The sequence below is a fragment of the Ovis aries genome, chromosome 14, assembly GCF_016772045.2.
Source record: "Ovis aries strain OAR_USU_Benz2616 breed Rambouillet chromosome 14, ARS-UI_Ramb_v3.0, whole genome shotgun sequence".
Lineage (NCBI taxonomy): Eukaryota > Metazoa > Chordata > Mammalia > Artiodactyla > Bovidae > Ovis > Ovis aries.
The window spans coordinates 58,217,788-58,236,387 of record NC_056067.1 but is presented as its reverse complement, the minus strand read 5'-3'; the positions used below and the strand labels follow the sequence as shown (position 1 = coordinate 58,236,387).

At 40.8% G+C, this 18,600-nt stretch overlaps 2 protein-coding genes across 3 annotated transcripts in view; both read right to left on the bottom strand.

Annotated features, from left to right (window-relative positions):
- Positions 1 to 14,182, bottom strand: part of LOC101105099 (vomeronasal type-1 receptor 4) — a 47,803-nt gene extending 33,621 nt beyond the window's left edge. Inside the window, exon 1 of the mRNA XM_012094702.4 lies at positions 14,088 to 14,182. The gene's annotated coding sequence lies outside the window, so the exon portion shown is untranslated. The remainder of the gene's footprint in view (positions 1 to 14,087) is intronic.
- Positions 1 to 18,041, bottom strand: part of LOC114117911 (vomeronasal type-1 receptor 4-like) — a 51,662-nt gene extending 33,621 nt beyond the window's left edge. The window contains exons 1-3 of one of the 2 annotated variants that reach the window (XM_027977961.3): positions 17,921 to 18,041; positions 17,464 to 17,577; positions 14,160 to 17,230 (exon numbers count right to left, since the gene is read on the bottom strand). In XM_027977961.3, the coding sequence (XP_027833762.1) occupies positions 15,803 to 16,756 (954 nt within the window). In that variant the 5' untranslated portion in view covers positions 16,757 to 17,230; positions 17,464 to 17,577; positions 17,921 to 18,041 and the 3' untranslated portion in view covers positions 14,160 to 15,802. Of the gene's footprint in view, positions 1 to 14,087; positions 17,231 to 17,463 lie in introns of those variants that run through there. The other variant, XR_009596406.1, reaches the window with a different exon arrangement.
- Positions 18,042 to 18,600: the final 559 nt, after the last annotated feature.

The window sequence follows — 18,600 nt, the reverse complement described above, 5'->3', positions numbered from 1 at the left end:
CCAAGGGACTCTCAAGAGTCTTCTCCAACACCACAGTTCAAAGGCATCCATTCTTTGGCACTCAGCCTTCTTCACAGTCCAACTCTCACATCCATATATGACTACTGGAAAAACCATAGCCTTGACTAGACGGACCTTAGTCGGCAAAGGAACGTCTCTGCTTCTGAATATGCTATCTGGGTTGCTCATAACTTTTCTTCCAAGGAGTAAGCGTCTTTTAATTTCATGGCTGCAATCACCATCTGCAGTGATTTTGGAGCCCCAAAAAATAAAGTCTGACACTGTTTACACTGTTTCCCCATCTATTTCCCATATAGTGATGGGACCGGACGCCATGATCTTCGTTTTCTGAATGCTGAGATTTAAGCCAACTTTTTCACTCTCCTCTTTCACTTTCATCAAGAGACTTTTTAGTTCCTTTCACTTTGGAAGTGGTCAAATAGGAGATGGGAGGAGTGAACATCGACATTTTAGGAATCAGTGAACTAAAATGCGCTGGAACGAGTGAATTTAATTCAGATGACCATGATATGTACTACTATGTGCAAGAATCCCTTAGAAGAAATGGGGTAACCCTCATGGTTAACAAAAGAGTCCAAAATGCAGTATTTGAGTATAATCTCAAAAATGACAGAATTATTTCTGTTCATTTCCAAAGCAAAGCATTCAGTATCACAGGAATCCAGGTCGACGCCCCAACCATGCTGAAGGAGCGGAAGTTGAACGGTTCTATGAAGACCTACAAGACCTTCTAGAACTAACACCAAAAAAAGACATCCTTTTTATCATAGGGGACTGGAATACAAAAATAGGAAATCAAGAGATACCTGGAGTAACAGGCAAGTTTGGCCTTGGAGTACAAAATGAAGCAGGGCAAAGGCTAACAGAGTTTTACCAAGAAACGCACTGGTCATAGCAAACACCCTGTTTCAACACCAGAATAGACAACGCTACACCAGATGGACATCACCAGATGGTCAACACCAAAATCAGATTGATTATATTCTTTGCAGCCAAAGATGGAGAGGCTCTAAACAGTCAGCAAAAACAAGACCAAGAGCTGACTGTGCCTCATGTCATGAACTCCTTATTGCCAAATGCAGACTGAAATTGAAGAAAGTAGGGAAAACCACTAGACCATTCAGGTATAACCTAAATCAAATCCCTTACAATAATACAGTGGAAGTGACAAACATACACGTGATTAGATCTGATAGACAGAATGCCTGAAGAACTGTGGACAGAGGTTGGTGACACTGTACAGGAGGCAGTGTTCAAGACCACCCCCAAGAAAAAGAAATGCAAAAAGACAAAATGATTGTCTGAGGAGGCCTTACAATTAGCTAAGAAAAAAAGAGAAGATAAAGGAAAAGGAGAAAAGGAAAGATATACCCATCTGAATACAGACTTCCAGGGAATAACAAGGAGAGATAAGAAAGCCTTCCTCAGTGATCAATGCAAAGAAATAGAGGAAACCAATAGAATGAGAAAGACTAGATATCTTTTCAAGAAAATTGGAGATACCAAGGGAACATTTCATGCAGAGATGGGCACAATAAAGGACAGAAATGATATGGACCTAAAAGAAGCAAAAGATATTAAGAAGAGGTAGCAGAAAGACACAGAAGACTATACAAAAAACTCTCATGACCTAGATAACCACGATGGTGTGATCATTCACACTCACCTAGAGCCAGACATCCTGAAGTCTGAAGCCAAATGGGTCTTAGAAGGCATCACGACGAACAAAGCTAGTGGAAGTGATGGAATTCCAGATGAGCTATTTCAAGTCCTAAAGATGATGCTGTGAACGTGCTGTACTCAATACGCCAGCAACTTTGGAAAACTCAGCAGTGGCCACAGGACTGGAAAAGGTCCGTTTTCATTCCAATCCCAAAGAAAGGCAATGCCAAAGAATGTTCAAACTACCACACAATTGCACTCATCTCACACGCTAGCAAAGTAATGCTCAAAATTCTCCAAGCCACGCTTCAACAGTATGTGAATCAAGAACTTCCAGATGTACAAGCTGAATTTAGAAAAGGCAGAGGAACCAGAGATAAATTACCAACATCTGCTGGATCATCGAAAAAGCAAGAGAGTTCCAGAAAAACATCTACTTCTGCTTTATTGGATACAACAAAGCCTTTGACTGTCTGGATCACAATATACTGGAAAATTCTTCAAGAGATGAGAGTACCAGACCACCTGACCTGCCTCCTGTGAAATCTGCATGCAAGTCAAGAAGCAACTGTTAGAATGGACATGGAACCATGGACTGGCTCCAAATTGGAAATGAAGTACGTCAAGGCTGTATATTGTCACCCTGCCTACTTAACGTATATGCAGACTACATCATGCGAAATGCCAGGATGGATGAAGCACAAGCTGGTATCAAGATTGCCAGGAGAAATGTCAATAACTTCAGATATGCAGATGACACCACCCTTATGGCAGAAAGTGAAGAACTATAGAACTCTAGGACTATAGAACCCTCTGGATGAATGTGAAAGAGGAGAGTGAAAAAACTGGCTTAAAACTCAAGATTCAAAACACAAAGATCATGGCATCTGGTCCCACTACTTCATGTCAAATAGATGGGAAAACAATGGAAACAGTGACAAAATTTATTTCCTTGGGCTCCAAAGTCACTGCAGATGGTCATGCAGCCATGAAGTTAAAAGATGCTTGATCCTTTGAAGAAAAGTTATGATCGACTTAGATAGCATATTAAAAAGCAGAGACATTACTTTGCTGACAAAGGTCCATCTAGTCAAAGCTATGATTTCTCCTGTAGTGATGTGTGGATGTGAGAGTTGGACCATAAAGAAAGCAGAGCACAGAAGAACTGATGCTTTTGAACTGTGGTGTTTGAGAAGACTCTTGAGAATTCCTTGAACTGCACAGAGATCAGACCAGTCAGTCCTAATGGAAATCAGTCCTGAATATTCACTAGAAGGACTGATGCTGAAGCTGAAGCACCAATACTTTGGCCACATGATGCAAAGATTGGACTCATTGGAAAAGACCCTGATGCTGTGAAGGATTGAAGGCAGGAGAAGGGGACGAAAGGATGAGATGCTTGGATGGCATCACCGGCTTGATGGACATGAGTTTGAGCAAGCTCTGGCAGTTGGTGCTGGACAGGGCAGCTTGGCAGGCTGCAGTCCGTAGGGTCACAAAGAGTTGGACGTGACTGAGCAACTGAACTGAACTAATTACATTGGGCTCACAGATAATTGGGGGAAATTCCCTATCTGGAATCAATTCATTCAGTTCAGTTCAGTCACTCAGTCGTGTCCGACTCTTTGCGACCCCATGAATCGCAGCACGCCAGCCCTCCCTGTCCATCACCATCTCTCGGAGCTCAGTCAGACTCACGTCCATCGAGTCCGTGATGCCATTCAGCCATCTCAACCTCGGTCGTCCCCTTCTCCTCCTGCCCCCAATCCCTCCCAGCATCACAGTCTTTTCCAATGAGTCAACTCTTCTCATGAGGTGGCCAAAGTACTGGAGTTTCAGCTTTAGCATCATTCCTTCCAAAGAAATCCCAGGGTTGACCTCCTTCAGAATGGACTGGTTGGATCTCCTTGCAGTCCAAGGGACTCTCAAGAGTTTTCTCCAACACCACAGTTCAAAACCATCAATTCTTTGGACCTCAGGTTTCTTCACAGTCCAACTGTCACATCCACACATGACCACTGGAAAAGCCATAGCCTTGACTAGATGGACCTTTGTTGGCAAAGTAATGTCTATGATTTTCAATATGCTATCTAGGTTGGTCATAACTTTTCTTCCAAGGAGTAAGCGTCTTTTAATTTCATGGCTGCAGTCAGCATCTGCAGTGATTTTGGAGCCCCCAAAAATAAAGTCTGACACTGTTTCCACTGTTTCCCCATCTATTTGTCATGAAGTGATGGGACCAGATGCCATGATCTTAGTTTTCTAAATGTTGAGCTTTAAGCCAACTTTTTCACTCTCCTCTTTCACTTTCATTAAGAGGCTCTTTAGTTCTTCTTCGCTTTCTGCCAGAAGGGTGGTGTCATCTGCATATCTGAGGTTATTGATATTTCTCCCTGCTACCTTGATTCCAGCTTGTGCTCCATCCAGCCCAGCATTTCACTCTGCATTTAAGTTAAATAAGCAGGGTGACAATATACACCCTTGACATACTCCTTTCTCGATTTGGAATCAGTCTGTGGTTCCATGTCCAGCTCTCACTGTTTCTTCTTCACCTGCATACAGATTTCTCAGGAGGCAGGTCAGGTGGTCTGGTATTCCCATTCTTTAAGAATCTTCCACAGTTTGTTGTGATCCACACAGTCAAAGGTTTTGGCAGAGTCAATAAAGCAGAAGTAGATGTTTTTCTGGAACTCTCCTGCTTTCTTGACGATCCAGTGGATGTTGGCAATTTGATCTCTGGTTCCTCTGCCTTTTCTAAATCCAGATTGAACATCTGGAATTTCACAGTTCACATACTGTTGAATCGGTTACAGTAAAGCTGAAAGGGTTTAAAGACTCATATATCTGCATTTAAAATAGTATTTTTCAGAAGTACCAGAACACATAAATGTGTTTTCATCATATCAGTAGAGAGGCATAGAATTTTTTTCAGTTCAGTTCAGTTGCTCAGTTGTGTCCGACTCTTTGCGACCCCATGAATCGCAGCACGCCAGCCCTCCCTGTCCATCATCATCTTCCGGAGTTCACTGAGACTCACGTCCATCGAGTCATCCATCCAGCCATCCGAGTGATGCCATCCAGCCATCTCATCCTTCGTCGTCCCCTTCTCCTCCTGCCCCCAATCCCTCCCAGCATCAGAGTTTTTTCCAATGAGTCAACTCTTCTCATGAGGTGGCCAAAGTATTGGAGTTTCAGCTTTAGCATCATTCCTTCCAAAGAAATCCCAGGGTTGATCTCCTTCAGAATGGACTGGTTGGCTCTCCTTGCAGTCCAAGGGACTCTCAAGAGTCTTCTCCAACATCACAGTTCAAAAGCATCAATTCTTCAGCACTCAGCCTTCTTCACAGTCCAACTCTCACATCCAGACAGACCACTGGAAAAACCATAGCCTTGACTAGACCGACCTTAGTCGGCAAAGTAATGTCTCTGCTTCTGAATATGCTATCTAGGTTGGTCATAACTTTTCTTCCAAGGAGTAAACGTCTTTTAATTTCATGGCTGCAGTCAGCATCTGCAGTGATTTTGGAGCCCCCCAAAATAAAGTCTGACACTGTTTCCACTGTTTTCCCATCTATTTCCCATGAAGTGATGGGACCGGGTGCCATGATCTTCATTTTCTGAATGTTGAGCTTTAAGCCAACTTTTTCACTCTCCTCTTTCACTTTCATCAAGAGGCTTTTTAGTTCCTCTTCACTTTCTGCCAGAAGGATGGTGTCATCTGCATATCTGAGGTTATTGATATTTCTCCCAGCAATCTTGATTCCAGCTTGTGTTTCTTCCAGTCCAGCGTTTCTCATGATGTACTCTGCATAGAAGTTAAATAAGCAGGGTGACAATATACAGCCTTGACATACTCCTTTTCCTATTTGGAACCAGTCTGTCGTTCCATGTCCAGTTCTAACTGTTGCTTCCTGACCTGCATACAGGTTTCTCAAGAGGCAGGTCAGGTGGTCTGGTATTCCCATCTCTCTCAGAATTTTCCAGTTTGCTGTGATCCACACAGTCAAAGGCTTTGGCATAGTCAACAAAGCAGAAATAGATGTTTTTCTGGAAGTTTCTTTTTTTTCCATGATCCAGCGGATGTTGGCAATTTGATCTCTGGTTCCTCTGCCTTTTCTAAAAGCAGCTTGAACATCTGGAAGCTCACAGTTCATGTATTGCTGAAGCCTGGCTTGGAGAATTTTGAGCATTACTTTACTAGCATGTGAGATGAGTGCAATTGTGCGGTAGTTTGAGCATTCTTTGGCATTGCCTTTCTCTGGGATTGGAATGAAAACTGACCTTTTCCAGTCCTGTGGCCACTGCTGAGTTTTCCAAATTTGCTGGCATATTGAGTGCAGCACTTTCACAGCATCATCTTTCAGGATTTGAAATAGCTCAGTTGGAATTTCATCACCTCGAGGTATAGCAAATATTGAATAACACAGCGGCCTTTGATCACGATGAGCTGACATCACTCCCCAACACCTGCATCACTGGACACTAGTAAACAGCCTCTCCTTCCTGACCCTGCGAGTTCACATCCTATGACTGATATTGTGCAGGAAGAGGGAGAATGCTGTTGAGTGTTGTTTCCTCAAAGTTTTAGCTTTCCTCCTTTACTGTATGTGCTTTTAAAACAGTTTTGAGGGTATTTTAAATAAGCAAGATATTTTTCCCCTGGCTGAAATTAGAAAGTAACCCTGACTGATTAAATACTATGTGGTATATGTATACAATGCAATACAACTCAGCCATAAAAAGAATGAAATAATGCCATTTGCAGCAACATGGATAGAGTTAGAGATGATCATACGAAGGGGAGTAAGCCAGAAAGAGAACGACAAATACCACGTGATATCATTTATGTATCAAAACTAAAATATTGGGGCTTCCCAGGTGGTACTAGTGGTAAAGAACCCTCCTGCCAATGAAGGAGACATAAAAAGACATGGGTTCCATCCAAGTTTGATCCACTACTTGGGTCAAGAAGATTCCCTGAGTAGTGCATGGCAACCCACTCCAGTATTCTTGCCTGGAGAATCCTCATGGACAGAGAAATCTGCTAGGTTGCAGTCTGAAGGGTTCAACATGACTGAAGCAACTGAGTGAGCGAAAACATGACACAAATGAACTTACCTATGAAAAACAACAGACTCACAGACATGGAAAACAGAATTGTGCTTCCCAAGGGGGAAGGTGGGGGAAGGATGGATTGGGAGTTTGAGATTATTAGATGAAAATTATTAAATACAGAATGTATCAAGAACAATGTCCTACTGCATAGCACATGGAACTATAGTTAATATCTTGTGATAAGCCATGGTGGGAAAAAATATGGAAAAAAGTCACTAAATCACTTTGTAGTACAGCAGACACTAACACCATACTGTAAATCAGCACTACATATCAGTAGAATAAATTTTAAAAACAAAACAAAACAAAACAATGTGTCAGATATGAAGTGAAGTGACAGTTGCCCAGTCGTAGCCAACTCTTTGAGACCCCATGGACTGTAGACTGCCAGGCTCCTCTCTCCATGGAATTCTCCAGGCCAGAATACTGGATTGGGCACTCGTTCCCTTCTCCAGGGGATCTCCCCAACCCAGGGATCGAATCCACGTCTCCTGCATTGCAGGCAGATTCTTTATCATCTGAGTCACCAGGGAAGCCCACGAATACTGGAGTGGATAGCTTCTCTCTTCTCCAGCTGATCTTCCTGACCCAGGAATTATACGGGGGTTTCTTGCATTGCAGGTGGATTCTTTACCAGCTGAGCTACCAGGGAAGCTATGATTAGATGACAAATTGTGGAATTAATGAATGGGTCCTCTGCCACATCTTTCATTTCCAGCTCCTCCTTCCTACAAGTATGTCGGGAGCCATGTTAGGCATTACTGACAAAATGGAGGCACGGCCCTAAACCCCCTTCCTTTGTTCCATAGGCATGGACCCAGAATGAAGGAGTTAGGCTTTGTGATTCTGACTTGTTTTTTCCTTTCCTTGGCTGAGTTGACTGAAGAGAATATTAAGGTGCTTGATGTTTTTGAGAGGAGCAGGAGAAGGCATAAAGCCTTCATAAAGGTAATCACTGACATTTGTTCAAGGACTTTTACAAAAGAGTGCTCCAGGGTGAGCACAGAGGCCACAGCCTGAGACCATGGGAGGGATTCCTATCTGAAGCCTATTTGTGAGAAAAGTGTTTATGGCAAAGGAGTTTGCTAAATGTAGGGCTTAGGAATAATTAAAATAGTTAGAAGCTAAAGATTTAAGGATTGCTGTAATGTTACAATATTCTACTATAACTTATAGAAATTAGGGACTTTAGAGATATTATTAGCTAGAAGCCCTTTCTAAGAAATAGTTGAGCTTAGGATACTAGGGGCAAACAGGACTTAAAAAGATAAGAATTAAACTGAGCAATGTGGTAATGCGGCCCAGACATTAGCATGAGTTACAGTGTATTCACAAGGACACATGAGAAAAAGTAGATCAGAGAATCGCTGAGGAAGAAACTCCTTTTGAGGGATAACAATGATTTTTGGAGAAAAATAAATCTGGGTCTCTGGGAACTAAAAATATCAAACCTCTGACCTAATGCTTTTGTAAAAGTATAAAAGAGAATCATGAGCTTGAAATAAACAGGCAGTCCAAGAAAACTGAGAGGCTGCCTGTTTCTCTCACTGACACCGCCCACCCCTTCAGGCTGAATCCCTGGTTACTGCCATTTGGTGCTTCTGATATCAGAATGATGTTGGCCTCATAAAATGAGGTAAGAAGCATTCTCTACTCTTCAGTTTTTTTGGAAGTGCTTGGGAAGCCTCGGTATTAACTCTTTGAATGTTTGGTAGAATTCACCTGTGAAGCCATCTGGTCCTGAACTTTTGTTTGGGGAAGTTTTCTATTACTATTTCAAGCACTGGATGAGTGATCAGTCTAGTCAGCTTTTCTACTTCATGATTCAGGTTGTATGACTCTAAAAATGGATCCATTTCTTCTGGTCTGTCCAAGTTTGATGGCATAGATAGATGTTCACAATATTGTCACAGTTATTTGTATTCTTGTGTAAGTATTGCTCTTTTTCTTCTTGTTTCATGATTTTTGGATCAGAACCTTCTCTCTCTCTTTTTTAAAAGTGAGTCTAATTAAAGGTTTCTCAATTTTGTTTACCTTTTCAAAGAACCCATTCTTAGTTTGATTGGTATTTTAAAAAATATTTATTTATTTATCTGGGTGCACTGTGTCTTAGTTGTGGCCCTCGGTATCTTTAGTTTCGGCATGTGAAATCTTAGTTGTCACATGTACTATCAAGATCCCGGACCATGGATCACACCCAGGTCCCCTGCACAGGGAGCATGGAGTCCCAATGGACTTAGCTCCTGGAACACCAGGGAAGGCCCTGATGGATCTTTTCTACTGTATTTTTAGTCTCTCTTTTATTTATTTCCACACTGATTTTATCATTTCCTTCATTCTCCTGACTTTGGGCTTTTTTGTTCCTCTTTTTCTAGTTTCTTTAGGTGTATGGCTAGAATGTTATTCAAGATATTCCTTCTTTCTTTAGGTGGGCCCATATTGCTGTAAACTCCCCTCTCACTTTTCTAGTTCTCTTCTCAAAGATGGCTTCTTCATTTCATACCATTGTGAGTGGAATATAGGATATATGTGATTTCTACTTAAACTTGTTGGGATTTGTTTTGTGTTCCAATATATGATCTATCCTTGGGCAATCGAGCCAGGAACTGTACCCATGGCTGACAACTTAGAGAAATGGATACCTTGGCGAGGGAGTAGTTTGAGCCACAGATTGGGTACCCCAGTCCTAGGGTCCTATCTGTTTGATACAAGCCACATTGTCTGGTGGGAGGAGGGCTGGGATGAGAAGAAGAGCTATAGGAAGGTAGGACTATGCTCACGAGGAGCACACATTGATTAGCCCATGGGGAAGGGAAGACAGAGGTCTACTCAAGTAGCTGCTGTTTTCCCACAACCAACTCACCACACACCCCAGCCCCAGGGAAACGAACACACCAGTCCTCCTCCCTCCATTGCACTGTATCTGGAGCAGTCACTGTGAGGGAAGAGTTGACGGAGGGACACAGAGGTAACCCACAGCCAGAGCAGAGCCTGGGTGGAGCAGTGGCAGCCACTGCTGGTGTTAATTCAAGCAACCCCCCAGAAGCAGCCTGGAGATCATATGACAGCTATTTCACTACAGCTCATTCCCTGATATCACATGCAAAGAATGGCCTACCTTGAGGAGCAGTTTCACAACAGTGCAGGAGTGACAGAGGATGGGGAAAGTTTAGAGACACAAGGGACTTTCTGCCCAGACAAGACAGAGAGGTCTGATCTAGTGGCTGCAGAGTTTCCCACGACCACCTACCACCTACCACCTACCACCTACTCATGTGCCCAGCCTGAACACAGCAAATGCTTCTGCCCAACTCAATCCATGTCATTGGATCTAGGCGCCTACCACCAGAGAGAAGACTTCACCAAAGGACGCAGAGCAACCTGGTTCTGGGACAGAGCTCCTGCAAGCTGTAAAGAGCAGCTCCATAACAAGGTGGGGGCTGCAAAGACAGGGAGCGGTCTTCAACTGGGAAGGACAATGGGAACTTGCACTTGAGGCTGCGACAGCACAGCCATTGGCACCTACATAGGCAGAGCATCAGACCCCTGTCTGCCCATGGTTCCCAATTGATTCAGAGGTCTTCTTCCTCTGGGGAAACGGACCCACTGTGTGGAGAGGAAAAACACATGCTTAGAAGAAAGAGATTCACCTTGGGCCCGACCCACAGGGTTTCTGTTCCAGCACCTGACTGGATTAAAAACAAAAAACGAGTTCCTTCACTATGTTTCCTGCAAGAGACTTACCTCAGATATAAATCTGCAAAGAGACAAACACATAGAGACTAAACAACACACTACTAAAATATGATAGTGAAAGGTTGTTGTTGAACGACACAGAGACGCCAGGATTTTTGGCCTCCAGAGAAGAAGAATTCAATCCGGGGCCAGAGACGAGGCTTGATCGCTCAGAGCTTTTGTGTAATAAAGTTTTATTAAAGTATAAAGGAGATAGAGAAAGCTTCTGACATAGGCATCAGAAAGGGGCAGAAAGAGTACCCCCCTGCCAGTCTTCAGCTGGATGTTATGTAGAGGATTGATATGCGGGAGCATTATCAGTTTTTAATTCTATAGGTATGCCCATAATAGCAAAACAAAATAGTAAATGAGTAATAACAGAATCTGCCTTTTCTGAACTTAAAGCTGTAGTCCATTGAAAATGAGAATAAGTATCTATAGTATGATGAACATATTTTTGTTTACCAAATGAAGAAATAAAAACAACATCCATTTGTCAGATTTGGTTAGATTGTAGTCCTCTGGGATTTACTCCAGGAGGGGCAAAGGGCAAAATAAACGGTGTACATATGGAACAAGAATGAACAATGCGTTGAGCTTGTTTTCGTGTTAACGAATAAGTTTTTTGTAACCCTTTAGAATTAGTATGATGTAAGCAATGTTCTTGTGTTGCAGACTGTAAAGGATAAAGTAAGGCATTAATATTTGCGTTTCCTTGAGATAATGGTCCGGGGAGAGAAGAATGAGCTCTTATATGAGTAAAAAAGACAGGGTTAGTTCGCCTAATTAATAACTGTTGAACCTGAAAAAATAATTCATCAGTATTAGTTTTTTAAGTTACTGGTAAAGTGGCTTCAGGAAGATAAATACATGAAAAGACTGCATATTTAGAATCAGAAACAATATTAATAGGAATATCAAAAAAATCCTGTAATGCCAAACAAATGGCCCAAAGTTCAGCAGGCTGCACAGAAGAAAAGGAATGTGGAACAACTTTAGAAGTAGTATCAGTCCAATAGCCAGCAGTATTTTTATTGGCATCTGTAAAAATAGTTTTTCCTTCAACTGGAATATTAGGTATAGGAGATTTACAAACCATTGATGTATGTCGAAGGAAATCTATCATTTTAGATTGAGGATATTGATTAGAAAAAGTCCCTGAATAAGATGCAAGAGCTATCTGCCAATTTCATTAAACTGTAAGCAATTGGAAATTTGGGTGGAAGTAAGTTGAGTAATAATTGTTTGAGGGTCACTTCCAATTAACTGAGTAATATGGCCTCGACCTTTCAAAATAAGGAAAGCAATTTTATCCGTATAAGTAGTAAGCTTTTTTGTATAGTTATTGGGTAAAAATACCCACTCAATCAACCCTGCAGATTGAGCAATAACTCCAGTAGGAGAATAGGGAGTATGGAACACTATGAAATATATAGGTTGATCCTGTTGTAGATAAGTAAGAAACCCTTCATTCAACCGTTGCTCTACAAAGTGTAATTCCTCTTTTGCTTGAGAAGTAAGAGATCGAGGACTGTTAAGAGCAGTATCACCCTCTAAAGTAGAAAATAAATGACGCAATTGATGTGTAGGAATCCCTAACATAGGACGTAACCAGTTCATATCACCCAAAAGCTTTTGAAAATCATTAAGAGTTTTTAAATTATCTCGTCTAATTTGGACTTTTTGAGGTTTTATTCTTTGTCGTTCCAAAATAGCACCTAAATATGAAATAGGAAATTTAGTTTGAATTTTTTCAGGAGCAATTTGAAGATTAAAATCACTTAAAGCTTTCTTTACGTGAATAAAAAATTTATCTCGTTCCTCTTTACTAGGAGCTGCCAATAGAAGATCATCCATATAATGATAGAGAAGACAATTAGAAAATTGTTGTCTCACAGTGATAAGAGCACGATCAACAAACTCCTGACAAAGTGTAGGGCTATTAATCATTTTTTGAGGCAACACTGTCCATTGATAACGTTTTATGGGCTGCCCATGATTATACACTGAAATAGTAAAAGCAAATTTATTTCTATCTTTTATTTGCAAAGGAATATTAAAAAAACAATCCTTTAAATTTAAAACCATCAAAGACCAATCCTGTGGAATCAAAGCAGGAGAAGGGAGACCTAATTGCAAAGCTCCCATAGGTTCTATACATTTGTTAACTGCCCTTAAATCAGTCAACATTTTCCATTTACCAGATTTTTTTTTAATGACAAAAACAGGAGAATTCCAAGGAGACGTAGAAGGTTCAATATGGCCAGATTGAAGCTGTTTTTTTACTAATTGTTTTAAAGCCTCGAGCTTTACTTTTGGAAGCGGCCACTGCTCAACCCATTTAGGGACATCAGTTAACCATTTCAATGGGAGAGCTCGAGGAATCTGAGCAGTGGCTACAAGTTTTCCGACGAGATGGTGAGTGTTGTTTTTAAAGAAAATAAAAGATCTCTTCCCCAGATATTAATAGGTATATTAACAATGTAAAAAGAAATAGGTACTTTTTTTTTATTAGACAATTGGCATGACAAAGGTTGAGTGCTTTTTTACACATCTGCTATTGATCCTAAGCCTGTTAAAACAAGAGGAATTTTTCTTTTTTTTAGTCATTAGGCCACTGCTGGAGAGAAATAACCGAAACATCTGCTCCTGTATCCACTAATCCTTTAAACTGTTTACCTTTAATAATCAGTGACATTAAAGGACGAGAGTCATTAATAAGCATTTTTCAAAATATACTTTTTCCCGTACTTTTAAAACTATTGACTCTCTCTCTTTATCTCAGCCTTGTCAGCAGCTACCAGAAATAGGGACGCGTAAGGTGGTGCAGAAGGGTTAACAGCCTTGGAAGTTTCTTTTTATTTAATAAAACCTTTCAAAAGGCAGCAGTCATTGCCTCTACAGAATCTGAATCTTTCCCAGAACTCACATCTCTATCTGACTCAGTGGATGAATTTTTACTATCATCTGGAGGTTTGGGCGGAGGCCGAGGTGAAGCCCCCTCCTCAAGATAACATGAGGCGGCCTCACTGTCAGCAGCCATTAATTTTAAAGCCTGCGTTATAGCGCTACATAGAGTCCACAGCCTTAAAGGAATCACATTTTCTTTTTGATGCTGCCTCTTAACTCTTTCTGCACCACTTTCCATTCCTTTAAATTTAGCTGTACTTCTGTTTGATATTGAAACCAATAACAATGCTGCTCTATAAGACAGAATAACTCACTCAAGCGGCGAGTAGACGTTTTAATTTCTATAGAATGCAGGAGCCCCTTAACCAGCTCCATATATTGTGACTTTAAAGATGGGGAATTCCCCATAGTTTTTTCTTTTTCTTTTTTTCTTATTTTTTTTATTTTTTCGAAAGTCCCCCTTTCAGCATTTTGCTCCAGGGTGTTTACCCTTTCGGATTTTTTTTTTTTTTTCTTTTTTTCGAAAGTCCCCCTTCCAGCCTTTTGCTCCGGGGTGTTTACCCTTTCGGATTTTTATTTTTTTCTCTTTTTTTTTTTTATTTCCCGAAAGTCCCCCTTTTAGCCTTTTGCCCCAGGGTGCTTACCCTTTCGGTTCTGTCAGGCCCCACGTTGGGCGCCAGATGCCGGCGACGGAATGAAACACCAACACTGCAGAGTGGTTTAAATCTTTATATTTTAACACTTGCTTCTTACAGCTGCTTTATTTTATATCCCTTGCACAACAACCTACAGGGCAAGCTGCCAAGCACTATGATTCAGAGACTATACAGTGCGCAGGCGCAGGGCGAGATAACCTTTACCTTGACTTATTTACTGCAGCTAAGACTTTGTTTTGGGGAACTTCCTTATCAATTTAGAATCCGTTTTGTCCCAGGGTCTGTTCCTTTTGAGGAAGAGAAACATCCTTGTGTGCAAGCAATGTTCTTTTCCCACGGGAACAAATAGGATTCTTAGCTGAACATCTCGTTTGCAAGAATGTTCAGCCCTGGTTGAGAGTCTCGTTTGCAAGCACTTCTCAACCTTCTTTAAACCTAGTTCCCTACAATATAGAAAACCCTAATGTCTCCACCAGAAAACTAATGAATTCAGTACACACACACACACACATAATGGAATATTCTTCACCCCTTAAGAATAAAATTTTGCTGCTTCTAACATAGATGGACCTGGAAATCATTCTGTTTAGTGAATTAAGTCAGACAGAGAAAGATAAATACTGTATATTATCCCTTGACATATAGATTCTAAAACTAACACAAATGGATGAAAATAATGATGTAAAAAAAGACTCTCGCATATAGAGAATAAACTAGTGCTTACCAGTGGGGAGAGAAAGTGGGAAGGGGCAAGACAGAGTAAAGATTTAGAAGTACACATTACTACGTATAAAATAAATAAACTACAAGGACATACTTTACAGCACAGGGAATATAGCCAATAGTTCATAATAACTTTAAACAAAGTATAACCTATATATTGAACCACAATGTTGTACCTCTGCCACTGCTATAATACTGCAAATCAACTATAATTCAATGAAAAATTTGACATGAAAGAAAAGTTATGCATTGTGATATGTGGTTGTAATGGCAGTCACATTACAATATTTACATGTAACAAATTATCAAATCTTACACTTTAAATTTACACAATGTTATACGTCAAATATATTTCAGTTTTAAAAATCTGCTGAAGTATATTTTTCTTTCAGTGTGTTTTTTATTGTACTTCACTTCAAACTGCTCAATTCTACATGAAAATATTTTAATGTGCTAATCTCCCTGCAAGACTCTTTCTAATAAATACTGCCATCTCTCTTAACAATGTTAACTATAAACTTGTAACTGGCTCCCAGATTCTTACCTGATTTTACCTTTGAGAAGTAACCCCGGTATTCTTTACTCTGTGAGGACATTAATTTCATCCATTTCATTTCTGACTACTGTACACACTGATCCATTTTCATGTCTACTTTTTTCTATAATTCCATACCTATTTCATTTGTGGGAAATTCGTTCTGTTAGACTGAAAGTAACATTTGAACACTTTATGATATGCATGTCATTTCAAGATGTTGTTTATTGCATAAATTTGTGAACTCCTTTTCTACAAGGAAACTTCAATGATATGATTTTTTAATGAGGTATTCATATTTCATGACAATATATTTCAATTGGTCTTTATATTGAAGAAGATGCTTGGCATGTCCAGTACATTATCTTGAAATTCAAAATTTAAATTATGATTCTGAGGGTGAATAAATGAGCTGGCAATGGCTCATTATAGAAATAAACAAAATTCACGCTTTTCTCGTAATAGTAGAGGACTTTGCATTTCTCATCCAGGCAAAGTAGAGCCTGTGTACACTGGAGTCACGGCTCATGAGCAGAAAGGGGCTGACAGTTGGGAAGCACGCTGCTGTGATTACAGTCATGTTCACAAAGAACCAGCTGGGCTGAACAAAAAGAGCCAGAAGAACTTGAAAGATGGAGGAAAGAGTATAAAAGTAGACAAAGGTGCCCCCCAGGAGAAGGATGGTTTTAGTAGCTCTGGACTCAGGGGAGGACCTGGAGGAGGCGTGAGCCCTACGAATGTGCTGGACCTGCTGCTTATGTCTGTACAGGATGAGAACCATGGAGCCTCCGGCCCAGAGCGTGAGCCCCAAACATAAGACATCAGGGAATGACAGCAATGCTGCATACAAGGCGTCTTTGGTTTTTTTATTCTTCTGGTCAGTAAGAATAGTAGAACAGCAGCCAAAATCTCTTTCCTCTGTGATGTTATTGTGACTCCATTTGCCAGTTATATAGATAGGAAAAATAACATTTACCAGCATTTGCAGGATCCAACACAGGAAAATAGAGGGCACAGTGTAATTGGGGGCTGTTACTTTCAGTGCTGCCCACCTGGAGTTCCAGGGACTGATCATGACCACCTGAAAGACACTCAAGAGGCAGATGCTACCGATGGACACTCCCCTCCCCACTCTGTGCAGAAAGAAGAGAAGTTTGCAGCCAAAATCACTGCGGATATGCTTCCACCCAAACACTGCCATTGTCTGGGGGACCCCTTTACAGAGGAGGACCAAGGAGTTGGCCACAATCAGGTGCTTAAGGATCAAATCTGTGGACCTTATCTTGTAACCCGTGACGTGAAGGACGGTATAACTGCAAAGGAGTGAGAAATTCCCCAGGATTCCAACCACGGTCTGTGTTAAGATGATCATGCCTATTATGAAAAAGCTGCCGGCCATCCTCTCAGTTCACAGTCATTGGTACTTGTGAGTTAGAATGTCCTGCGTGGGAATATGAGGCATGGGCTACATGCATTGTGTCAACTGTAATCCAATATTCTCCACTTAACGATAGTTCCCACTTGGAAATATTTGCTTCTTGTGTTTTCTGTTACCAGTAGCCTTTAAAGGGTTCTATGTATAACATTTAAAGAGAACTAACATGTAAAATTAATTACTGAAGATACTCATGTGATCACTTCTTCACAAATTTATTAGGCAGGAACTGAAGGGACCTTAGTTATACAGAGGAGTGTAACCTCTACCCAGACAGGTTAGGTATTTCTCAAATCGGCTTCTTACTGCAGAGTGAAGAGTGAATCCCATTGGACAGTGGTTTGAGGAACTTCCCAGGTGCTTAAATGATTAAGACTCTGCCTTCCATCGCAGAGGGTCCAGGTTGAATCCCTGGTCCAGGATCTAAGATTCCATGAGCTTTGATGCACGGCCAAAGGAAAAAAAAAAGAGTGCACTGATCAGCAGCCATGCCAAACAGCTAGTTAGTTGCAAGCATATAATAAACCAGATCTATATTTGATTTTGATTTCACAACTCTAGATTGTAGACATGTGGTATTTTGTAATTTTCATATAATGTGATTCCATTTATTTGTAAAGCTTTATTCTATGATACCAGGTATTATGGGTAAAGTCTTAGCATCTTAATACCTGAACATCATTGCTGGCAGTAGAATACAGCAGGAACCTGCCTCAGGACAAGGCAATGTCATGAAGACGAGAATGCTTCACTGTGAGGATGGCCACAGAAAGACTCTTTTGTTCCTATGATAGAAACACAACTAAAATAACATACATTACAGAAATGTTTGAATAATCATATGCAGGCAATAAACCTTAGGGCATAAACACTAGCATGTGATAAAACAGTTTAAGACAAAACAAAATTATTGTCCAATCACATACTGAACCAGTATGTTGTTGCCTGAGCCCAGTGAATATATTAGCAAAGAATTAATATTTGCAATTGACATTACATACAAGATACAGAGGCAAAATTTAGCACTTGTAAAGCATGTATTCTTGTGTCTTTCATAAACTGACATACTAGATTTGTTAGAATGTCAACAAATTGGTGTTTGTGTCTGTTTCTGATCTGATCACTTACCCAGAATCTCGATATGCCTTTCTCTCACAGGCTCTGCTGCTCAGACGAAAGTACAAGAACATACCTTCCAGCTGGCAGGACAAGGGCTCAGTGGGATGGCCACTATACCCAGTCTGTGTGTGAGAGGGAGGCAGCCAGACCGTGATAAATGGGTCTGAGACGCTGTCCTCCCCTCCCATCCTGTCAAAACTGCAATTATCATTTCACCCGCAGCAGCGATGGGAGTGCAGGCCTGGGAGCTGAGAACATTTCTGGAAACTTTTCTCTCAGTTGCTAATTACTGGAAACAATTACAAGTTTCTAGTTAGCACACTTTGGAGACAACTGGCTGTCCTTGAGAGGCATTTTCTTTGCCATGATCCCTGAAGGTGATGGTCTCACGAGGAAGAAATGCTGAAATCACACACATTAGGGACTGACACAAACCATTTGCATCCTTCTGGATTCTTCACTTCCCTGAGATGCATCTCTGCCAATACTAGTACTTTCCTCACCTTCAACCATTGAATGGAACTGTCAATGAAAGTATTGGTAAAGAGATGGAATGAGACAAAATACCTGGAAAGTATATTCAAAGAGACAAAAGAAAAAGAGGGACATCATCAAGAACTCATGATAGGAACCACTGGCACAACTTTTATCAATTTAGACTCATTTTCATAATCCAAAGCCAATTATTA